The sequence below is a fragment of the Pleurodeles waltl genome, chromosome 5 (genome assembly GCF_031143425.1).
Source record: "Pleurodeles waltl isolate 20211129_DDA chromosome 5, aPleWal1.hap1.20221129, whole genome shotgun sequence".
In the NCBI taxonomy this organism is placed as follows: Eukaryota; Metazoa; Chordata; class Amphibia; order Caudata; family Salamandridae; genus Pleurodeles; species Pleurodeles waltl.
The window spans coordinates 1024823027-1024848527 of record NC_090444.1 but is presented as its reverse complement, the minus strand read 5'-3'; the positions used below and the strand labels follow the sequence as shown (position 1 = coordinate 1024848527).

Below are 25501 nucleotides of genomic sequence, written 5' to 3'. Positions count from 1 at the left end.
GAAAAGCAAACGATCCGTCAATTCCTTACTCGCATATGAGGCCGTGCACAGATTCCTTCATCGCCAGGTAAGCAATGTGTCAGTTTCCAGAGAAGTATCTTGAAGTTTATACAGTGATGTTGAAGATTTTGAAGCCAAAGGACAATGTGTGTAAAATCCAGACGTATGGCAGTGATGAATCCACACTGAAATAGGCAATGTGGTCCATTTTTCCGCCACGGTGCAGGCACTGCACTGATTTTTCTGCTGCTCGGCTCTGGTGTGTGAATTTTCACCTTGGATTCACCAGCTTCTCCTTTCAAGGCCCAGGGACTTGATATGGCACCACATGGCAGGGGAGGGGACTCAGCAAGAGAGCCCAGATGCTGGCAGATGAAGTCTTTGATGGTCATGAGGATTCAGAACAGGGGGTAAGCTCAGTCCCAGCCCTTGGATAAACTTCACAAGCAGGATTTCAGAAAGCAAAGTCCAGTCCTTTTCCTCATAAGGCAGAATCATCAGCAGCAAGCCAGCACAGCAAAGTAATAGGCAGAGTGACAGGTCCTCCTCAAGAATCAAGCTCTTCTCCTTCGCAAAGGTTCCTCTTGATCCAGAAGTAATCTGAAGTTGTGTGGTCAGCAGTCCAATACTTATACTCATTTCTGCCTTTGAAGAGGCAAACTTCAAAGGAAAGTCTTTGTAGTGCACAGGACCCTGCCTCTTTCTTGCCCTGTCCCAGACACAGTCTAGGGGGTTAGAGACTGTCTTGTATGAGAGCTCCTATCTCCCACTCTAGCCTAGGAAGACTCATCAGGATATGCAGGACACACCTCAGCTCCCTCTGTGTCCCTGTCTAGAGTGAATTCACAAACAGCTCCACTGTCAGTATGACCCAGACGTGTATTCAGTAGTGAAGCAGAGGCACAGAATGGTTAAGCAAGTAAATGCCCATTTTCTAAAAATGGCATTTTCAAACAGACAATCTAAAACCCAACTGTTAGAAATGGGGTATTTGGTTGGCAGTCAGCTTACCCCTGTCTAAGCAAGGACTCTCACACTAGTCAGGGTAAGTCACACACAATCCAAATCATCCTGTGCCCATCCTTTGGTAGCTTGGCATTGAGCACTCAGGCTTAACTTAGAATGCAATGCGTAAAGTATTTGTGCAATAAATCATGCAATAACACAATATAAACACCACAAAAAATACACCATACAGGTTTGAAAAATATTGAATATTAATCTGGATACAATAAGGTCAAAACAATCAAGATTTGATTAGTACACATTGAAATATCACTTTAGAGAATTATAAAAAGAGTCTTAAGTTCTTAAAAGCAAGAAGTGTCTCTTGCAAGCACAAAGTACCTGGTTTGCATCTAAATTATCCGCAAGGGGCCGCAGAGGAGGAGATGCGTGGAAAACGGGGAGGGGTGCGTCGCTTTCTCCGGGCCCACACATGCGATGCGTCAATATTTTTTACACAGTCAGGGCCTTGCATCGATTTCCGGCGCGCGGGCTTGGATCTTCTTCGGGTTGCGGGGTATTTGGACACCCCTGGTGCGATGCAGAGAAATTCTGGGCATGCAGGACAAGGTCACAGGAGCTGTGTTGACCTGGTGGGCGATGCAGGGAAATTTCTGTTGCACGACAGGCGCTGCGTTGATTCTCTTCACAGGAAGTCGGGCTACGTCGTTCCAGCTCGGCTATGCGTCAATGGAGTGGGCCGTGTCTCAAAGTTCCAGTCGCAAGGCTGGTGCTACATTGATCTCCACTCGGGGAGCCGGGCTGCATCGTTCTGGTTCGGCGTGAGGTGATTTTCTCACCGCAATGCAGGCTATGCGTAGTTTCTGGCACGCTGTGTGTTGAAATTTCACAGCATAAGGAGTTCTTTGCAGAGATTAAGTCTTTTTGGCTCTAAGACTTCAGAAAATAGTAGGCAAGCTCAATCCAAGCCCCTTGGAGAGCACTTCTCTGCAGAGCCGGAGGGCAGCAAGGCAGCAGGGCAACAGCAGGGCAGCAGTCCTTTGCAGAAAAGCAGTCAGGTGAGTCCTTTGGGCAGCCAGGCAGTTCCCCTTGACAGGTTGCAGGTTCAGGTCCAGAAGTGTCTGTAGAAGTGTCTGTAGAAATGTCTGAGTTGGTAGGGTCAGAAGCCCTGGTTAAATACCCAAATGTGCCTTTGAAGTGGGGGAGACTTCCAAGAGTAGCTTAGAAGTGCACAAAGTCACCTTTCAATTCCATCCTCCCTGCCAGGTCCCACTAGGGAGTGTGGCAGTCCATTGTGTGAGGGCAGTCCACTGTTCTTTGACATGTAAGTGACACGCCCTCCACCCTCCCAGCCCAGGAAGACCCTGTCAGTATGTAGATGTGTGCAGGTGTGACTGAGCATCCTGTGTTTGGGGTTGTCTGAGTGAAATGCACAAGGGAGCTGTCAACTAACCTAGCCAGATGTGGATTGTAAGGCACAGAAGGATTTAAGGGTAGAGAAATGCTCACTTTCTAAAAGTGGCATTTCTAGAATATTAGTATTAAATCCAACTTCACCATTAAGCAGGATTTTCTATCATCATCCTGCCCATATTAAATAGGACCTGGTTACTCCTTTCAGATCAGAAACTACCACTCAAACAGTATATGAGGGTAGCCCTAATTCTATCCTATGAAAACAGCAGGCCTCACAGCAGTTTAAAACTAATTTAGGAGCTTTTCTACTACCAGGACATATAGAACACACATGTTCATATTCTGTCTTTTACCTACATAGCACCCTGTCCTATGGGCCACCTAGGGCCTTCCTTTGGGGTGACCTTAATGTAGAAAAAGGGTAGTTTAAGACTTGGCAACTACTTTGAAATGCCAAGTCGAAGTGGCAGTAAAACTGCACACACAGGCCTTGCAATGACAGGCCTGAGACATGGTTAGGGGGCTACTTATGTGGTTGGCACAATCAGTGCAGCAGGCCTACTAGTAGCATTTAATCTACAGGCCCTGGGCACATGTAGTGCACATTTACTAGAGACTTACAAATAAATTAAATATGCTAATTGTGTATGAGCCAATGTCACTATGTTTTAGGGAAAGAGCATATGCACTTTAACACTGATTAGCAGTGGTAAAGTGCGCAGAGTCCCAAAGCCAGCAAACATGAGGTCAGAAAAAAAGAGAAGGAGGAAGGCAAAAAGTTTGGGGGTGACCCTGCAGGAAGGCCATTTCCAACACCAACTTTACCAAAAGATGTATTTTTAAATTGTGAGTTGTGAGACCCCGAGCTCCAAATCTCTATCTGCTCCCAAAAGGAAACTGCGCTTAAAAGACATTTAAAGGCAATCCCCATGTTAACCTATGGGAGAGATAAGCCTTGCAAAAGTGAAAAACGAATTTGGCTGTATTTGACTATTAGGACATGTAAAACACACCAGTACTTGTCCAACCTTTTGAATACACTGCATCCTGCCCATGGGGCTACATAGTGCCTACAGTAGGGGTGACTTACATGTAGTAAAAAGGAACGTTTGGACCTCGCGAGTACCCTTGCTAGGTCAAATTTGGCAATGCAAAACTGCACACACAGACACTGCAGGGGAGGTCTGAGCCATGTTTACAGGGCTACTCATGTGGGTGGCACAATCAGTGCTGCAGGCCCACTAGTAGCCCCTGGGCACCTCTAGTGCACTTAACTAAGGACTTACTAGTAAATCAAATATGCCAGTCATGGTAAACCAATTACCAATATCATTTAGACAGAGAGCACTTGCACTTTAGAATTAGTTAGCAGTGGTAAAGTTCCTAGAGTATCAAAACCAGCAAAACAAATTACAGCACAGGATCCAAAAACAGGAGGTCAGAAGAAGAAAAGTTCAGGGAAACCACGCCAAGAGCTGACAGGTGTAACACCCACCATTCACCAGCACACCTATCCATTCACAGCATGAACGCACTAATACACATACATTCATACATACATACAAGCACGCACACATCAAAAATAAAAGAAAATAACTTACCAGCTGCAGTGGTGATCTTGCGTGGCAAGCCACCGGGTTTCCTGGAGGATTGGGACTGCCGCTTTCTCTCCCAGTGAGAGGAGGCGGCATTCCCTGTCTCATCAGAGAGGAATGAGAGAATTGAGACTGCTGACCTGACCACACTCTGTGATGAGGTGTTACTGATTGACACTCTGCAAGGGGCACTTCAGGGCTTTAATTTAAAGTGCCCAGGTCCAAGCCTATCGTTGATGCATCCCTCCCCCCACCTCCCCACAAAAAAAAAAAAATTCAGTAATTGAGCATTAGTTTTGTGTATATTTTTGTGTATTGTTCTGAGGTCCAAATCGAAGAAATTGTTTAGGCCGGGGGTCCATGGCTTCCAATAATGAGTCAGTGGGTGTCCTGGGATTTAAATTAAGGATTCAGTTGGGGCCCAGATAAGCCAAAAGGTTAAGAACGACTGATCTATAACATTAGCATAGTTACATTATAAATTACATCATCCCCCAGCAGTGTCTCCTTAAGGCATCATTGTATGTCCTTGTATCCGTCTCATCGTAGTATAGTGATTTGAGTGCTGTATTGTGCCACCTTTTGAATGCTTTTCCTGAGTTGAAGGTTGTTTTAGTCATTGTGAGAATGATCCACCTCCATTTCAGTTATTCTTTGAAATAAGGAACTGGGGTTGTGGCTGGCTGGGTCCTAAGAGGGAATTTGTTCTTGATGTTCTCCATCATGCCCCTGTCTTTCCCAGTTTCTGTGGTCCCTGGGGTGCCGGAGTCAGGGACAGAGACTGAAATATTGCTGTGCTTGCAGTGACAGGGTTTCCAAGTCTTTTTCAGAGTAAGGAATCTCTGTGGCATACAGCGCCGCTTCTCTGGGCCTGATTGTGCTGCAGTGCACAGGTTTGGATGAACAGGTTGAAAATCCTGCACAGACCGCCCTCAAAGAGTGAAATTCTGGGGGTATCCAGGGTAGTAGTGGACCCTGAGTGACTGGAGGTGGATAGATGCGGAGGCCCAGCAGAGGATTGTGGTCAATGAGGAATACACATTAAGAAGACATTTCTGGAGAAGGAGCACCTGGAGGAGAAGATGAACATGGGAGTCACATCCTTTGTCAGAGAGTGGATCATGCCTCTGCAACAATGAGGCCTCAGTGCTGTCTCAGTCTGCAACCACACTGTGGAAACCCCAGACAAGGATAAGCTGTGTCCCAGCTCCAAAACAAAATTGTGGCCTTGAACATACCTTTGTGGACTCTGCAGTCAGAAGTAATGTGAAGAGAGGCTTTTTCACCTGATTTTGCATCACAACAAAAGAAGACACTCAAGATATGAACAATTATTATTATGTTCCATTTGTAATCTGAATGAGAAAGCTGCAAGAAAAACAGGCACTATTGAATCTACAGTGCAGAGTGTGGAGAAAAAGCAGACAGGCCTCAAAGTGCAAATGCTATTGCTGGAGCAGAAGAATGGAAGTGCCAAGAGCAGAATACAGTGCTGGAGAACTAGCAGGCTGTAGTTGCTGCTCAGGTAAAGGAAGAGTTGTCTTTCAAATGATGTTGTTCCGAGGCCAAGATGGAGTCAAAGATAGAGTTGCTGAAAAATTCAAGAGGAGTGCATTAGGATGCAGAGGCGATGACCGCTGACGCCCTCTATCATTGGAAAAGGAATGTGTTAAGGGATCTGTTGAATATGCAGGAAACCATTAAATCATTGCTGAACTCGGCCTAGTTCTGGAGAGCCCAGATACTGTGCTTGGGCATGCAGGAAAAGGTGGTGATGGCAGGCAAATCAGAGCTTCTTTTTTTTTTAATTTTTTTAATCTGAGTGACGGATCCCTGGGCCTGTGGGAGTTGAGAAAGAGTATGGTTCAGAGGGGCCTCAGTCTGTTTTCCGATCCATTTACAAATGGCTAATCAGACTAAGGGTTATGTCTTTATGCACGTAGACTCAGACTGGGATTTTCTAGAGGTGCTAAACCTTGATGCTGTGTGACCTTACTGTGATGAATTCATCAAATGTTTTGATGTATAGTGCTTCCAGATGCTTGGAGGTTCAGAATAGCGGGTGGAGAGGTGGCGGAGGGGAGACCACATACTCCCTGGGAGTGAGTTAGAACAGAATTGGTAAGAGCTGCTTCTTTAATAGTTTCTTGATTCCTTACTTGTCTCTCTGCTTTCCTATTCCTTTGCCCCTCATTAAAGCAGTGGTTTAGGGTGGTTAGGCATTTGTTTATTTTGGGCTGTTTATATTGAATACGTTTTTTGGTGATATTTTCACACTGAGTTACTAGTTTATCAGACCGTATTTGGGGGTGGGGAGCGACAAGGGTAGCAGGGGTTTCTGGGCCACTGTGGTAAAAGCTTTAGGGGCTGGATTCATTTGTCTCATGTCCTTCTGTCCATTCTACAATGGTTCTGCAAAGTGGGTTAAGTACAAGGCCTTTATCAATTGACTCTCACTAATAGCAACAGCGAGCAGTCACACACTTCTCAGGGAGGTTAGTGGGGGCCGGGGGCAAAACAGGCTTGATTCTCAACAGACACCCAACAGCCAGGAATGTGATTTTCTGATAGAGACTTCTAACCCCAGATTCCTTACCTCTTGAATACCCCTCAGGCATCATACTGGATCTGGAAACGTTTTCAGCAATTGTGGCTCTGCTCTGACACAATTTGGCTCTGGAAAAGACATAAGGGGCCTATAAGTGGTCTTCCATGTGCATCAGTTTGTTTCTTTCTGCTCCTCCAGATGCAGATCTGGAGCTACCTTTTGTCTCCTTGAGACACTACCTCAGAAAAAGAAAAAAAATTATGCAAACAAAGAAAATGTCACCTCCCAGAACAGGTTTTAAGTCCTTTGAGGACTGTCACAAACAAATGTCTGTGGATCATATCCTCATCAGGTTTGCCTGTGATGCCTGCTGTCGTGCCATAACTATAAGGTCTGAAGTGAGTGTGCATCGACGAACCCGAAGGCCATTTGAGGCAGTGAAGCAAAACTCTGTCACTGACATTGAAAGACTCCGCCTCGAGACTGGTCCAAGTCGAAGGGTTGTTCCATTCTCCTTTTCCCGGTCCGTCGCCGGAGTAATTCCTGAGATCTGTTGTGGTTGCACTCCAAGTCTTAGGGTAAAAACATAAAAAAATCAACAAAAACATAACAATAATCTGCTCCCTCTTGCTACTCATATACTCCTGAGAAGGCATGATGGTATCACCATGCCTCTCAATCTTGCTCATGAAATTGATCTGTGTCACTGCATATCCCACAGCTTGTCCAAGCACAACCTGATTTTCCGTGGCAGCCTGCGAAACCGAGGCAGATTAAACAGTTCCACAAGGCCATTGTATGACTCATTGGATCCTTACCAACTCCCTCTGGCACTCCTTTGGACCCTAAGGAGCCAAGCGGCCCTTCATCTGGGGATAATGCCAGTGGGTTCACCCTCAGCGCCAGCTGGACTGTCTGAATCCTGCTGGAGACACATGCCTGCTGGCATACGTGGGCTCTGCAGTGGGACCTGAAGGCCCCATGCGCTCAGCATCAGGGGAATCTCTCAGACCTGGCCCAGATCTCGGAGGGCACTGCATAGGCTCTGCAGTGGTGTGTGATGAACATGTACTGGGTCAGTGGCAGACCTCTCTCCTTTCCCCGACCAGACTTGACGGTAGTGACAGATGCATCACTTCTGGGATGGGGTGGCCATCTGGGGGAGCTGCTCTTGCCACTTCCATTCTTCTGTTCCACATATAGCACTTGCTTTTTGAGGCCCATCTTCTTTTTCTCCACACCTTGGCGGAGTCCGACCTCCACATAGACGTACTGGAGCTTTAGGCGATCCAGTTGGCATCAAAAGCCTTTCTTCCTTCGATCAGGGGAAGGCTGGTGTGGGTGTTGACGGACAACACCAACAGGTAGTACTTCAACCAACAGGGCAGAGTGGGGTCATGGACTCTCTGTCAAGAGGCCCTGTGCCTCTTGACAGACTAGAATATCAGAACATTTCCCTGGTGGTTCAGTACCTGGCAGGCTCTCTGAATGCCTGGGCAGATTAATTCAGGCAAAGATGCCTAGCAGATTACAAATATTCAAGAAGGTGCAGTGTTAGAAGTTCTGTGCTCTGGAGTTTCCAAGGTGGCTCTCGCTCTGAGACTTTTTATCTCAAGAGGAGCTCCAGCGCCCTGGATTCCCTTCTGCCTATTCCAGTCTCACCCAGAGTTATCAAAAAGATCAGGAATGGCAAGCCCCAAGTCATTCTTGTGGTTCTGGATTGAGCACGAAGAGTCTGGTATCCCAAGCTGTTGAGCATAGCTATCAGCCAATTAGGCTGCCTCTTCGGGATAATCTTCTGTTACAGCAACCGGGCAGGGTTCTGCAACCAAGCCTGCACACGCTACACCTCCATGTTTGGAGATTGAGCGGTGACAGTTGACAGCCTTCGGCTTCCTCCCCAAATCTGTGATGTTATTCTGGCAGCCAGGCGTCCCTCCACCAAGGCGGTATACGCCTGCCGTTGGGAAAAGTTTGTATCATGATGTGGCTCTCAAAATGTCAAGCTTTTATCTGCATCTCTTTCACAAGTTCTCTTCTTTCCACTGCTCTTGGCCTACAGGTCTCTGCTTTGGCACAGTTGAGGAATACTTACCTGCCGTCTTGGCGTTTCTGTGGTTGGTGGACCAGCCTTCTCTCTTCAAGTCACCAGTTGTGGCTAGGTTCATTAAATCTGTTCAGCAGATGGTTCCACCTAAACCTTTTGTTATACCTTAGTGGTACTACAACCTGGGCCTCACTTTTCTCAAGTGTGCTTCATTTGCGCTTCTACATAATTGTCTTCTTAGGCTGTTGATATCAAAACAGCTTTTTAGTGGCCATAACATCAGCCAGGAGGGTCAACGAACTCCTAGCAATATAGGTGCCCCCTCCTTATACCACCTTTTCCCAGACAAACTGGTCTTCCAGACATGTGCCTCTTTCCTACCAAAGGTTGTCACTCCTTTTTATGTAGGCCAGAACTTCACCCTACCTACCTTCTTTGCTCCACCTTCTTCCCTCCTCCTTCTCCCTCCAAAGAAGAGGGGAGACTCCATCGCCTGAACCCAAAAAGAGAGCTGATCTTCTATCTTGACCGCACAAAAGAGTTTCGGACTGACAATCAACTCATCGTGGGTTATGTGGGAGCAGAAAAGGGAAAGCTGTACAGAAAAGAACTATCCCTTGATGGGTTATCTTGTGTATTAAGGTCTCGTACACATTGGCCAAGAAACAGCCCCTTTGGACTTGCGGGCTCACTATCTAGAGACAAGGCTGCGACCACTGTGTTAGCGTGCTGTGTTCCTCTCCTGGATATGTGTCAGGCAGCTACGTGGGCATCCCTGCACACATTCACAAAACATTACTGCCTTCATAGTGAGGTCCATAGCGATGGGCACTTTGACCGTTTGGTACTGCAGGGCTTGACTGGACTCGCAGACCCACCTCCAGGAAATTATTGATTGGGTATCTATTCAAAGGTAAGGAATCTTGGGCTAGACGTCTCTTATCAGATGAACAAGTTACTTACCTTCAGTAATGCCTTATCTGATAGTCTATCTAGCTGCTGATTTCTTACCAACCCTCTCGTTCTCCCGTATCTGCGAGCCGGTTCAGGTATGAAGGAGACCCCCATTCAGAGCTTTAGTTTTTTTCCACACCGGGAGGCAGTTCTAAATGTAGCTCCATGCTCCTGCTGTGGAAAGTTGTGAAGGTAACCGACATCAGCGCATCGAGGGGGTACCTCTATAGGTACTGCGCACGTCACTTCCGGCACGGACAACATGGAATCAAATGGCGCCACCTGCATATAGAGGTACTGCTCAAAATCTTCCAGATCTAGTCTGACACCTGGGGATATTCACATTTGAATAACCTTCCAGGGGTTATTCACTTGGTACCTCACTTGCTTCACTTTAGACACCCTTTAAAGTCTTGGCTTTTTGGTCTTTGACTCTGTTAACTCCCCAACATTGGCTCTCTGTTCTACAGCTTTTGAGTGTGTGTTGTTTAGCCCCACACTTTGGCATACATCGAGCTTTAAAACTACCTATAGATAAGTTATAACAGGATATTATCATGGAGCTGACTCCAGTACAATTAACATTAGGTTGAATAAAGAGGAGTAAGTACTTGAAGTAAGTGGGAAAAGACATGTGAGTACTTGCAGCACTAGTTTTTGAAGTTCATAAATAAATAAATAAAAAGATGCCTAATATTTTAATGTTTTATCAGTATATGCTGTCTTAAAAGCTAAGGAGTGTAGGAGTTTGAGAAGAGGATTTTAGGAAAAACAATGATTCTTTTGTTTTATAATCAAAATGTTTAAATCCGCTTTGAAGCATCCACTCAGGGAGAAAGGTAAAGTTGATAGAAATTGCATTAGAGGAATCTCACGGCCTATAAATATACACATTGATTTCAGAGTCAGAAGTTTAAGGTGACATCTTGGAGTGTCCATTATAGATGCAGAATTGGCTAAGGTGTGAAAACATTTTTAAATATACAAAGAATTTACTTAATACATGATGCTTTTTTCAGGCTGTCTGCAGTTTTATGCCTGTGAAGAAGCAGTGTCATTGTTGTCAAATGTTTGTAAATTGACATTTTTATTAGGGGGCTGCAGCCTTGATTCTCAATAATGGAAACTGATTAAAAAGACAAACAGTAAGGGTGGGTTTGTGGCAGACCAAGGGGAAATATCTTTCCTGCATGCTGAAAATATTATCTACTTTAAACACAATTTAGCAGGAGGATGTTTTCATAGTTGAGAAGAGTTCTTCTAATTTGTTCAAGACTTGCCAATTTTTCCAGAGATGGAAGGTTTTTTGTAGTTGGTTGGAATTTATTCAGAAATGCCATTTCTTATGGTTTCACTGGCAAATTGCTTAACGAGAATGAGAATATTTGAGTTGTAGGTAAAAAGACAAAGCTGTCCAGAATCATAGTGCCTAGAACCAAGTTTTAGGAGTTCACAGGGCACCGAATTTCTTAGCATCGACAAGGCAAATAATGTGGATGATGTTGGTGAGGACTACAAAGGCAGTGATTTTGAAAGAAAAAGGCTATTTGAAGTTGGTGGACATTTTTAGCTTTAGGTCTGAAGCTGGTCTTCACGGATAGTGGAGTTGAAACCATTGGTAAGTAACATATTTATATTGACAAATGTAGTATAGTAATCAATCCAATGTCGGAGTCTAATGCAAACTAATAGTGATATTTCTTGAGAAATAATGCCAGAATAGTGTTTGTTGTGTTCAGGTGGGAGGGTCAGTGGAGCTGGGTTCAGGACAAAGAAAAGGTAACAGAAGTCAAGTTATAAGCTCTCTGAGAGTTAGGAGACTCCATCTGAAGGATTGGCACATAGGATGCATATGTAATCAACTGCTGAGTCCTAAGAGTTTACAAAGTCAGCCATTAAGTCTAGCTATACGTTACAAGCCCCAGCAGAGAAGAATTAGAGGTTGATCTTGGGGTAGCATACGTATGAGAAAAGATGTTGAGTTCAAGATATTTGTAGATGGTTCTGTTACTGATTTGCTATCTAGGTCTTTGATAAGGTATCAGTTTGTGAAAATGTGCAGCAGGGATGATAGTGCAATGTGGGTGGAGTAAACTAGGTTTCATTTGGCCTGGAGGGGTATGTATAAGTAACCAATGCAAAGATAAGATCCTAAATCAATGCCTTTGTAATTTGTGTGCCATGACTAGGACAGACTCTTGATTAGCAGATGTAAGTAATGCATGTGATTATATTCAAGTAATTTTTGGAGATGGGGAAACACCTGTTTAATCCAGAATCATGTAAAGCTTGGGGAAACAAACAGTTGGCTAAGATTGTGGATTCCAAACCGACGTGAATCGTCTTTATAAAAACAGTTGGTACCAAACCTAAAGATGAGGAAGATTTCACAATACGAATGATATGTTTTGTCAGAATGTCTACACAGTTATAGCCATTGAGTCAGAAATACCAGCATAGCCAGATGTGGAAACTCATCTGTTTTTCCAGAGAATGGAAGCCTTGACTTCTGTGGGGAACAGATTGAAAGAACAGAGGGGGACGAGAGAAGTCTTGAACTAAGATGAAGTAGCTGCATACATGTAAATTCTGTCTTCAAGGAAGAGGTTTAAGTAAAACCAGAAGGAAATTGTGTACAGTGGAAAATAGTTCTTGTGAATTACTCATGGTGTTAAGAATCGTTTCATAGTGGAATGTTTTCTACTTCTCAAAAGGGGCTTATATCTGTAGTGAATCAGTAGATCAAAAAATAAAGGATGGTTGAGAATAGCTCAGGATGCTGTGAGTACTGTGAATTGTACTGTTGAAGCATGGGAGGAAAAAGCCAGAGTAGTGGTATCATCATAGGGTATTGATAGACTGCTGGAGAAGAGAAGTCGTCCTTGTGCGTATGTGAGTTGGTAAAGGTGTATTTAGACTCAATGAACCAGGGATGTGATGCGTAACTAAGGTATTCCATTGGAAGTGGCTCCAGTTATTCATTTAACTAAATGAATCTGAATGAGTATCCTAAAGCAAAAAGTCAAAGATCCATCTAACCATCCTCAGTAAAACTTTAGAAGTGGCATTTCACTCCCTGTATCTGCCATGTTGTTTGTTTACGTGGTGCAGTGCAAATGGCGGCATGTCCATTGGCAGGAAGGATGTGGCACCAACATAACATACCATCTCCTTTTCCCAGTGTTTCTTACTGGGACCTGCTGAAGGTCAATGCTGCATACATTTATTGATGCATACATGGTGACAAATCAAATATGACAGGGGGATGGAGAGGAAATAAACTCTGTGCAAAGAGATGGTAGAAGAGATAGAAAAGAAAGCAGTGATCTAAGGAGCACTGGTGTCACCTTTGCATCACCTCACTTGTGAAATTACCACATCAGCTACAGAAAGAACAGACTTTATATGTTGCTTGATTGTAAAAACAGGTCTAAAACAGATGCATGCATGTCAGGGTATCTAGAGAAGCATTTTAGAGGACTTTCCACTCCCCATAACAGAATGCTGGTCTAATGAACTGTTAATTGTGTTTGTAATGTGAAATGTATTGGGAAAAGAGATGTAAGATAATACATGTTTTTACAAATGAAAAATTCAGACCATGATCAGTTGAAACGTTTTGAACATGGTATGTTTCCTCACAGATGGGTTTGTTTGATGTTACGCATGAGTGCGACCATCAGTTTTTACATTGTAGCACTTTTACTCGTTTTTGTATTGCTAAAGATTCATGGAGATTCAGTGATGGACCGGATTTGTGGTATTGCCCATTTCTAATTCTGCCAGGGTGGCCACACAACTTTAATCATATAGGTTTTAATTATTCTAAAATAATATTTTTGTTTCATAAATCCCAATTTAAATTTATGTTTTCTGTAGAGATGAGATCTTACTCATCTTATACATTTTGAAATATAAAATATTGGCATATTTTATGGTATTCAAAGAAAATCCTTAGATTGTTACATTGGGATGAAACATACATGCCTAAACATTGGTCTCATGACATCTGATGAAAACGTTTCATTGGTTTAAGTTATAGAAGAAATTAAAACATTGTAGAACTAGATACATTTTTAGAGCAATAATGGGAATTAAGTCATGTTGTTCTTTTAAGTTTGGCTGTGTAAAGAGCTTGCAACAAATATGGCAACAAACATTTGGCTTCTGAATTGAAGTTTAAAATATTTTATTAAGAGTGGTTCATTTGTTTTCAAAAATGTCAGTCCTTTTTTTTTGTTGATGCTCATGTTTAATTTGCCATTTCTTTAGAAGTCCGAGACAACTCTTTCAGTCGATCCCGAAGTTCCAGTGTAACCAGCATTGACAAGGAATCACGGGAAGCAATATCAGCTCTGCATTTCTGTGAGACTTTTACTCGGAAACCAGATACATCAACATCACCATGCTTATGGGTGGGGACGACACTGGGCACTGTTTTAGTCATCGTGCTGAACCTACCACCTGCTGGAGAGCAAAGACTTGATCAACCAGTTATTGTTTCTCCTAGTGGTATGCATTGTCTTTTAAGATATACATCATAAAAATGCTTGTTATTGAAATGAAATTCTTGTACAGTTTCAAAGAGTTTTATTGTGATTTTGTAGTAGAACATAATAAATTTAAATATACATGAGGTTGCAATGCATGAGATAGTACAGTTTATGTTATAAAATATGAAATGGTAAATACCTCCATGCACCTGAGAAAGACTGTTCAGTGGATGGGGAGCATTGCCAGTTTACCCAAAAGAAGGGAAAGCTAGATAGAAACAGGATTTGAGTGGCTATGGGGATGTGTGGAAGGAGAGTAAGCATTGGTGGAGAAACAAAGTTAAAGTGGGTGTTGATTAAAGAAATCATATAGTGGTGTAGGTGGTGTATGGCGGTTTTATGATGGATAGATTATGGCAGTTTAGATTTTTGCATATACCCAGCCAATTTATTCCACAGTCTGTCGGAACTTTGGATTGTTTAGCTTTTATTAAATGTATCATCAGCACTTCCAGTGAAGCATGCCCACCAAGTATGATATGACAGGGCTTTACAAGATTTCCACTCACAAAGTATGTTTTTAATTCCTATGGTTAGGAGGAGATCCAAGAGGTAAAGGTCCTGGTAGTTCAATGCTGTCATAAGTGTAAGGATCCATGGACACAAAACTATATTAGTGTGGTTTGAGCAATATGCTTATGAATTATTTTATTGATAGTATTCTCTATTTCTGGCCAGAAAGATCTGATCATTTTACGATTAGAAGAGCATGAGGTCGAGGGAGCATGTTATTTTGCAGGAATTCCAGCATTTCAGATTTTGAGACCTACAGAGAGAATGCTTTGTGAAGTGCCATATTTTGCATTGTGTTATTACTGGGGAAATTTTGTTCTTAGTGGAGGATCTCCCAATTTTTTTTTTTTGTAATAATAAAACAGCTTTATTGATTTTATTGCAGAACAAAGAAACAACACTGCACAACACCACTGGTCACATTTTGCCTCCTCTGATTGAACACTACACAGATAAATCATAATCACGGGACTAATAACCCCCATGAAGTCTTGGGTGGACTTCCCCCAGGTCACACCGAGGGGTCACGCCCAGTGTCCCTCCCCCCCAGGCTCCCATCCATTTCCCCCACACCCGTTCATATTTGGCAGGTCAGCCCCGTGCTTCATAGACAGGTTTTTCTTGAAAGGCGCAGCAGTCCATCCCGCGGCGCCACTTCACTAGCGCGGGGGCCGACTCCGCTCTCCATCCCGAGGCGATGTCCCTTTTGGCCACCAAACAAGCCATTCCTACAAAGGTTCGCTCCGCCCTGCTGGAGCCCACTCCCTCAAGAACCCCCAGCAGGACTGGCAGAGTGGTGGGCTCTATCGCCACCTGCAAGACCCTGGACACCTCCGCTAACACTGCGCGCCAATAGGCAGTAATATCAGGGCATGCCCACACCATATGAAAAAAATCGGCTGTCAGGCTCGTACACCGTTGGCACTCCGCTTGCTGCCTAAGGCCGGCATTATGCAGCCTTTTGGGGGAGAGATACGCTGCGTGAAGAAAATAAGTCTGCACAAATCTAAGATGGGAAGTCATAGTCAACAGTCTTGGGGCCATCAAGGCGTCTCTCCAGTCCTCCTCCGTCATCGGGCCCACCCATTGCTCCCATCGTGAACGAAGCTTATCAAGTGGCTGTGATGTATTAGTAGTCAACATGCGGTATATACGCGATACCCCCTCTTTGCCTAGGTGTCCCATAAGTGTCTTGGTTTCCACGGGGCTGAACCCTGGGAGAACCGTTCCTGCCTGAAGGTGCACCTGAAGGGCATGCCGGAGTTGTAAGTACTTATGGAACTGAGTCTGGTTGAGTGAGAATTGCTGTTAAAGTTCCTGGAAGGACCGCATATGTGTACCCGCCCAGATGTCTCCGAGCAAAGCTATCCCAGTAAGTTCCCACTTAAGGAACTCCCGGAGTGCAGAGCCTCAACCATGAACCCTGCCACAATGGGGTCTGATGGGTAAGCCGACGCCACCACCCCGACACTTACTGTGCCGCCCTCCACACTGTAAGCACCACCCTTGTCACTTCAGGAATCCCACGCGGCGCGGGGTCACCGTATAGCATCCCAAACAAGTCAGGGAAGCCAATGGTCAGGATCTCCTGTTGATAGGCGGGGTCCGACCATCCTCCCCCCAGCCAATCATTAATCACCAGCAGATGCATCGCCAGGTGATAAAGGTGAAGATTGGACATCCCCAGGACGCCCTCGTAGACGTCCCCTTGACAGAACCGAAACGGCAGGCGCGGACGGGAGCCATGCCACATAAACTGTCGCGCCACGGCCTCCATATCGGCAAACCACCATTTGGGGACTTGATAGGGGAGGTTTTGAAGCAGGTAAAGGAACCAGGGGAGTACCATCATCTTGTATTGTGCGATCCGGCCGAGGGTATTGAGCGGAAGAGATCTCCATCTCTGGAGGTCTTCCTTGACCCGCTTCGTTAGGGGCTTGACATTCAAAGCCCATGCCAACTCTGGCAACAGCGCTATTTGGATTCCCAGGTACCGGAAGCTGTTTCGCTTAATAGGAATGTTGTGCTGCTAATCGTAACAGTCCCTAGAGTGACCGAGCGGGATCAATAGAGATTTACTAGGATTAACCACTAGACCTGACGCCTCTACAAACAGTCCCAGTAACTGCAGCACCCTGGGTCCACTGCTGGCCGCTTTAGCCAGGTACAGGAGGACATCATCCGCGTATAACGCGATACGGTCCTCTCTCCCAGTGGGCCACGACCATCCCTCAACCAGGGGATCCTCCCGAATTAGCTTTGCCAGCAGCTCCATCGCCAGACCAAATAGGAGCGGGGAGAGGGGACATCCCTGGCGGGTACCCCTGCGGATGGGGAACTGTTCCGAGACGCCCCGTTGACCTGCGCCCGGGCTGATGGCTTGGAGTAAAGGAGGCCCACCAGTGCACGGAACCGCGGCCCAAGCCCCGCCCTCGCGAAGACGCAGCATAGGTACGACCAATCTACTGTGTCGAATGCCTTTTCAAAGTCCACCAACAGAAGCGCCAGGGGAGAGGTAAGAAGGGCCCTGTGAGCCAGAGCCACGTGCAAGCACTTAATACAGTGCCCGGTACCTCTAGCAGACATAAAATCGCACTGGTCATGGTGAACTAACGCGGGCAGCATCCTCTTCAGTCTCAGGGCCAGTACTGTAGAGAAAATCTTGAGTTCCGTATTGAGGAGGGATAAGGGGCGGTATGCCGAGCAATCCCGCGAGGGGGGCCTAGTCTTTGGGATCACCACAATAATGACATGAGCCAAGCCTGGGGGAAAGCCCCCTGTGTTTTCGGCCTCCTCGTACATTGCTAGGAGATGGGGGGCTAAAATGTCCCAGAACCTCATATAAAACTCGGCTGGAAACCCGTCTGGACCGGGCGTCTTGCCCGTCGCCAGCTCTGCTATAGCTGCCTCGACCTCCCCTAGGCTGAGAGGCTCGTCAAGGTCATGCCTCTCTGCGTCAAAAACAGTGGGGAGGGTCACTTCGATCAACAGCGGAGAGGGTCACTTCCATCAACAGCGGGCCTCTATCTCGGCGGGGGGGCTAGGCCGCTCTTCATAGAGGCTCCAGTAATAGGCTGCGAAGCTCTACGCGATCTCACTTGGGGTCCGCGAGATAGCACCTGAGCCATCAACGATCTCCGGGACCACCCTGTCTGCCATCTGTCTAGTGGCAATCCAGTGCAGGAGCTTGCCATTTTTGTCCCCCCACCCGTACACTCGGGCCATGGAAGCTCGCCACATATGTTTCTCGGTCTCCAGCGTTATGTGTTTAATCTCCACTCGGACCAAGGCCAACTGCCGCGTGACCACTACACCCGCTGACCCTTCAACCTGGCCTTCCAGGCGCATCACCCTCACCTCAAGTACCGATATTTTATGATTGCGTGCGCGTTCCCGTGCTCGTAGGAGCTGCCTGGCGTGACCCCTAACAAAGACAAAGAATGCCCGGCTTTGCCACGGATCCCACGTTAAGGGTAAATAACTCAGAGAGCCGATCACCCAGCTCCTGGGCATACTCGCCGTCCTGCAGACACCAGGCATTGAGCCGCCACATCGGTCGTCGCCCGGCGCTCCCTCCGTCGAGACAAAGGAGAAGCGGCGCATGATCCGATACCCCATGAGGAAGGATCTCCACTCCCGTGAATCGAGGCACGCTGAGGGTGGGTGCAAGAAAGAGAACAATTTGCGCTTGAGTGTGGTGCGCCGCCGATGTATGGGTGTACTGCCGCAAACGGGGATGCCAAACCCGCCACACGTCGCAAAGACCTAGATCCGCCATCCATCTCCGCAATCCAGAGGCCCCCACTCTGTGGCTCGAGGACAGGGGCCCGTGATATCAACCTCAGGGTCTACGACAGAGTTAAAGTCCCCACCCAGCACAGTCAGTCCCGGGGGAAGTCCTGCCACCACCTCCCCAAGGGACACCAATAACTGTTCTCGCCCCCCTGGAGGGGCGTAAATACTCAGAATATTGATCGGGTATCCTCTAAGCAAGCCGGACACCACCACATATCGACCCTGAGGGTCTGACAGGGAATCTAATACCACCAGTGGCAAGGAACGGTGCAGGAGGACCGCCACTCCTCTCGAGCCCCTGGAGAATCCAGCATGATAGACTCTGTCATATTCCCCCCCTCATAAGCACCGGACACCTTGTACCCATCAGGTGAGTTTCCTGGAGCAGAACCACAGATGGGGTAGACCTGCGGATGGTGGAGAAGACCGTGGGCCGTTTAATTTTATTCAAGAGCCCTTTTACATTCCATGAGAGGACCCGCTTAGACTGTTCCAGCAAAGGTACATGTGTGATTGCTTCCCGTGAAGTGCACCTACTCTAGCCTCCCATTGTGATCAGTAAACCAAACACAGAAAAACATAATACAAGCCCAACCATGGGCAACGGTGTATCAACAATCCCACCCCGCCCCCCCAACTGCCCCCCTCCCCATACTTCCAACCCTGAAGCATCTGTCGCCCAAAACTGTAAATACAGAGTGTAAACAGTAAGCGTGGAGTGGTGGACCCCTCCTGCAGGACGGAGTTCTGCAATACGGCCCTCAGCCGTCTTGCGTCCAGTGTCGTAAGGACATCGACGCCCATACTCTCTCCTTCAACGTAGGGCGCCGAGAAATCAACCACAGGAAATTCGGGGGGACTGGCCGAGGCGCTCTTCCTCCGGGGCCAACACTGGACCCTCACCGCCAGGGCCCCCTAGTGTGGCCCTTCCACGGGCTGACTCGGGCCCACCCGGTCGTCCTCCGCCGACCCTCCACGCAGGCTACTCCACCTCCTCCTGCGGGACTGGGTCCTTTTGCGCCCCCCCCAGGCCCCTGGGGAGCTGCGGGGGCGGGCGCTCGCCTCTCACCTCCCAAGCTGGGAGAGCTCCTCCGGGCCATCCGGTGCTCCTCTGTAAGCCAGTCCCAAGCCGCCTCCGGGCAATCAAAGAAGAAGGATTTTCCATCGTGGAGAACCTTGAGGCAAGCGGGGAAAAGGAGCATATAGGTCAACTGCATCGCCTGGAGCTTCTGCTTGACCCCTTCGTACGATCGCCTCCTGGCCTGCACCTCCCGGGTGTAGTCGGAGAATATGAGGATCTTATGATTGTCCCAGTGAAGGTCCGGGTGTGCCCTCGCCTCCCGAAAGATGACATCTTGGTCCCTGAAGCTGAGGAACCGCGCGAACATTGGCCTCCGGGGGCCGGGGTGCCAGGGCCCTATGCATGCGTTTGATGGCAAACCAGGGGGAGAGTTTCTGGGCAGGGACCCACGACTTAATCCAATACTCCAAGAAAGCAATTGTGGGTCCTGCCTCTGCATCCTCCGCGAATCCCACAAAACGCAGGTTATTTCGCCTGGCTCGGTTTTCCGCGTCCTCCGCTCTGTGATGCAGTTAACCTGTACGAGTTTGCAACTGCGCAACTTTGGCTTTAAGATCTGCGATCTTGTCTTCAGCCTGGGAAATGCAGTCTTCCACCTCCTTGATGCGACCCACCGCGGTCCGCAGATCCTGCCGCAGGAGGCCCACGTCCTCACGCACCTCTCTGACCTTAGTCTCGACAACCAACTACGAGGATTGGATGGCCTGTAGGATGGTGTGCACCCCATCAGTCGCCGTCACCTCGAGGGTCGGAGTACCCACCTCCCGCGGGGATGTCTGTTTAGCAAAGTGATCAACGCGCTGCTGGGACGCCGGAGACTGCTTACTTGCTTTGCCCTTCCCCATCACCGTCTCCGGACCAGTAGCTTCGGTACGATCAGGACTCCCTCCAAGGCCCCGGCCGGCTCCCCCGAGGGCCACCACGGTGTCACTCCCGGCCCACCGGGATCCTCAGGAAGATGTCCGTTCGGGCCAAGGGCAGTCGCCTGTCTGGGGGGCAAGGGGACCACTCCGGGTCGGTCCAGGCGGCCGCAGCTCTCTCCAGGCGTGCCCCGCCCAGCACCTGCACCAATCTGACGTGTACGGGCCTGGCCGACAGCCGCTCTGCTCGTCTCGCGATACCAGCTGCCCCGATCACCTCAGCACTCCACGCTGCGCCATTGTCCTCAGGGCGCTGCAGCCGTCCTGCTGCCCGATCGCACCGCCGCCACACCTTCTCCTCTGCACAGCTGTAGTCCCAAAGGCCTTCGGTCCCGGCACCAGGCTGGCAGGCACCAGTTCAGTTCTCTCTGCCTGCCCCCCCAGCAGGGTCTTCTAATGTCCAGGCGGGCACCGGACACCGATGTCCCAGGGGCCCGACCACACCTCATGGCTCAGGCCCCCACTCTGTAGTCTTCACACAGGCCTCCACCCCGACCCGTGCTCTCGTCATCGTTCCAGGGGGGTGGGAGGGGAAGGGAAGCCCAGACGCCCCTCAAATCCTCTGCCGTCTCACGCGGCCGAGAGGAGGTCGCCCGGGAACTGGCATGACCCTCCGCTCTCCTCCCCCGAACAGCACTGCGTGGGGAGCCCCCCTCTCTGCGGGAGGCCGCCGACCCACCTCACCGGGCGCAGGTAACAAGGCCAGTCCAATGGACTGAGGGCCCAACTACATCACCTGGCGCAGACCCCCACTCTTCCGCCGTCTGACCCTCCGCTCCTCGGCCGCGGATCAGGTCGCCGCACGTGGCACGGGGAATCCTCCTCGCTGCCTCCCCCGGCCGCTGACGGCGAGGTGCAGCAGTCCGGTCTCGTCTCGCGCACCCCTCCCACACGGGGCGCCGCTTGGAAATGTCTCTGTGCGGCTCGGGGGCAGCCGCGCCCCAGGCAGGAATCCGCGAGCCCACGGGCCCCCCTGCAGGCCCCGAGCACCGGCTCCAAGCCGCAAAGCCCAGGTGCACCCCCAGACCTCCCACGCAGGGTTCTGGCTCGCGGCCTGCCCCGCCGCTCCCTTCACACACAGGGAGCCGGTTGGGGCCAAGAAATATCCCAGGGCGGCCGGGCCTAACAGGGCGGATGACAGAGGGGTCCGGAGCACTCCTAGAGTGCGACCGCCATCTTGACGCCCTTAGGATCTCCAAATTTCAGACCATTGTTTGTCAGTTGGAGTAGAGGAAGTGGTAAGAGGTCAGGATCCAGCCATTTGTTTTGGGTTCTTTTTTTTTATCTTTTCAAATACACTTTCTAGGAGTGCACGTCTCTGCAGTCAGTCTGCTCAAACGTACTGTATTTGCTTTTCCGAATTCCTTATTATACTCCTGTGTTTGTCCAAGCCTCCCTCCCCCACCCCACTTGTATTAATTTCCTTGCTAGTCTTCCTCTTCCCTCTCGCTGTACACCACCCCGTCTCCTTGTTGCCCCATCATGGCCATCTAAGTTTTTGAAGGCACCTGCATAAGCAGCACAGCACCACTGGCACGCATTGACAATAAATCATAGGCAAATCACTTTCCCTGTAGCAGCCCTTATTTGTTGATGGTCGCCCATCCACCTCCCACCTGTCGCTGCTTGACCTTTCAGAACTCCTGTTGCACCGATTCCCCTCCTCCCCTGCACTGCTTTTCAAATGTTTTTGTGTGTGCAGTTTTATATAACACCAACACCACTGAGTGCTTTACATTAGCACCAGCTACCTTTCTGTGCAGTTTTATATAGCGCCAACACCTCCCGAAGGTATTGGAGCACATATTGCATAGTAATGGTTTTGATATCCTTGTACTTTGTACGTTGCTCACTTTCACTTTTACGTTATAATATGTTTGATTTACTATGTAGGGTAACCAATAAACTATACTGTGGAATGTAAATGTGAATGCAGGTGCCTTACTATTGTGATTTGTGTTGCGCTAACACCTCTTGGATTGAAGCTCTGACTTTACCTCACCACAGTTGTTTCCCCTTTATTTCTATATAGTTACCGCGTGTCTTTCCTAACACAGCTTAGTTTGCTCTTTCAGCCCTCTAGAATACGCCAACATAAGGTGTTGAGGTTTCTTTTAGTGGCATCTCCTGCCTCGCCCTCCTCGCCCTCCAAGGGCCCTTCACAGGACCAATTTAGCACCAAAACATGTTGAAGAAATGCGTTGTTAAATGCAGCCTTGATTTTTACTATTTTGGGTCTGGTGTTAGCCAATGCCTTTTTACTAAAATATGTATAAAATACTTACAAAAGGGGGTTTTCAGCCACCTCGCAACATCCACTGGTCTGTTGTTGTGTCAGTGACATTTTGCTTCTTCCCACTACAGCTTGTAACACGGGGCAGTGTGTCAGCCTACTTAAGCCACTACTGGTTAAATTCACCTTGAGGGGCAACATTTTGCTCTTTCACAAGGAGTATATCTACTCAGCAGCCAGTTCCGTTCAATGCCAATGTTTTGTTTTTACTTTATAAGTATTTAATGTTGTCTCTATCAGATCCCATCTTCTGTCAATACCCTTGTAAATTCCTTTTGGAGTGTTTTACTTTTCTGACTCCTGCTTTTTCACTGCATACCAGATCATGTTATGTCCATTTGAAACTGTTCAGTATTAAGTTGTTCTTTCTTTCTCTTTCCTACCTTCTTTCCTTCTCAAAGGAAAGAAGCTTGCAGCTAATGTGAGACTGGTTTTTGTAGGTCTGTGTTAGCCAAGGCAATTTGATTTTGCTAAAATTGTGTGTAGGACATAGTTACTTATAGAGGCTTCAGCCAGACTGTAGTTGGCGTCATTCAAATTTTTCTTACGCCCACTCCAGCATGCATTCAAAGGGGCATTGTATCAACCCACTTCAGCCATTATCTGACTTAACTTTGAGCAGCGGCATGCCCCCCTTTCACACGTAACACATGGACACACAAAGTTGTTCCTTTCAGTGCAGGGGAGCACTATAGTAGTGTTTGTTTTTTTCTTTTTAAATCAAAAAAATGTTTTGCCTTTTTTTTTCTAGATTGGTGAGGGCCTGACATACAGTCAAACAATACAATTTTGCTACAAAAACAAAATGACAAAACAAAATTAGAAAGTCAAGAAGGCTGGCGGCCTTTACGCAGTTGACCTCATCCTACAGAGTATAAATATAAAAACTGCACAGTTCTCCATTTTGCATGTAACTCGAGTCCAACTAATTTCTTATTTTACCGTTCTTTCGTGCCTATAGCAAAGAAGATACATTTGGTCTTACCCAAGCTTTGCCTACATTGCCTTCCTCACATTCAGAGACTGCAGTGCTCGGAACGTGGTGAAAGTGTGTGGTCTCTTCTGTTACTCCAGACAAAGTAACTGACATGTCTGGTATAAGCTTAAGATTTTAAACATTTCCCCTCAAGTTTCTAACGGTAGGGGTCTGAATACACAGCTCAGTGGGAAGTTCGTATTTGCTAACCAAGGGTTGTCTCCTCTAGGTAAAACTTGTTTTCCAATAGAGCAGGCCGCATTGGGTATATGTGCATATATACAGACTTGCCTACTTCTCCTGTTTAACCACCCCACCCCTTATAAGGGCTGCAGGTTTGCATTGTGTATGTAATGGAGTGAGACTGGTAGGGTGAAAGAAGGAAAAGATAGAGTGCATTTTTATAGGTTACAAATCTGTGCTACATACTTGTTGTGGTCACGCTACAGACAGCTCAAGTAGCATGTTGCAGACGTTGTATGCAGCAGTCCACTGAGACATCCCTTGTTCAAGATATGATGAATTTGTGTCGGTTACTCTTCTTCGAGTCTTTCCTCTCTATTCAGTAGATAAATCCTTCTCTGTGGACATTGCCTGGGCGTGGGCTCTTATGCTCTCGATGCAAGTATTTACCAGTAAGGTTAAACCTGCTATATTCGTAGCGTACTCAAGCAGCGTCTGATGTAAACAGTTCACAAAAGCGTGACTGCTCTTTGGAAACACTAACAGTTCCTGATTTCTTCCATTTTCAGTAAGTCAAAAGGTATTATTTAACAATTGTACTTATAAAGGCTATGGAAAATATCAAATGAAATACCAAAGCATAATTTTTAATTTAAATGCAATTAGAACATTGGAATGTTGAGCGATCCATTGAAGGCAATTCCAGAAAAGTTAAAGTGCAACTAAGCATCCCTTAAAGATGTGTGTATCCAAGCAAAGAAACAGAAGTAAATGTTGGTAAAAACCTCCAATGAGTCCAAGGATATTTTTCCCCATGTCACAAAAAAGAAGTTCGGAATAGTGACTAAAGACTCGACTCCTTGTCAGGCATTATACAGCCAGGCCCACAAACGAAGCAAAGAAAACAAAAAATCCAGAAGCAGCAGATATTGCAGGCAGCTTCACAACACCCCAGGAGTACCCTCATCCGATTTTTAATACAACTAACTAAAGGGAGAATAAAAGCCTCTAACACATCAGTATTGCACCAAGTTCTCTGATGACAACACAACATTTTTTAAATGTGATCACCAAACTGGTGGCTACTGATGTATGCTGTACCAACGTACACTGAATATAGATGACTGGCTGGTGACTTTGAGACATTTGACTTCTCTTTTATACCAGCAAGCCAACTGCAGATCACGGATGACCTCTTTAACATGTTTTACTTTTTGGTAAAAGTATTAGACCATTGAATTTAGACGAGCAACTAGATTCAACAAAGCACTTCTCAGTGCCTGTAGTGCTTTCCTCTTATTTAGTTTCTAAGCACTAACATAACACAACAGAAATGCACTTCTGAGGTCAAAGAAGACTTTTATTGTTATTTTATTCTTCCCCAACCACAATGTTTATGAATGAATGACGAATTAGTAGCTTTCAAGTCCGCGTTAATCAAACAAAATATATCAGTTTGCAATATACACAGCAGGTTATATTTATAAGATATTGAATGCAAAGCAAAACAAATACTTCACCGTGTAGGAACTATTTACAGCTACATCTTTCTAAGGTCTGCAAGCTGAGACCCCTGTCAGCCGCGAGAAAGAGTGTCATCTACCCACACGGGATGCTGGCAACTGGCGCCAAGCTCCAGCACGAGGTCCGGCAGATTCGAA

General features: G+C 47.1%; 1 protein-coding gene across 2 annotated transcripts in view; it reads left to right on the top strand.

The window, feature by feature from the left end:
• The window catches only part of STXBP5 (syntaxin binding protein 5), a 933640-nt gene that overhangs the window by 778902 nt on the left and 129237 nt on the right, over window positions 1–25501 (top strand). For both annotated transcript variants that reach the window (XM_069235194.1, XM_069235193.1), the window contains one exon: window positions 13799–14038. In XM_069235194.1, the coding sequence (XP_069091295.1) occupies window positions 13799–14038 (240 nt within the window). The remainder of the gene's footprint in view (window positions 1–13798; window positions 14039–25501) is intronic.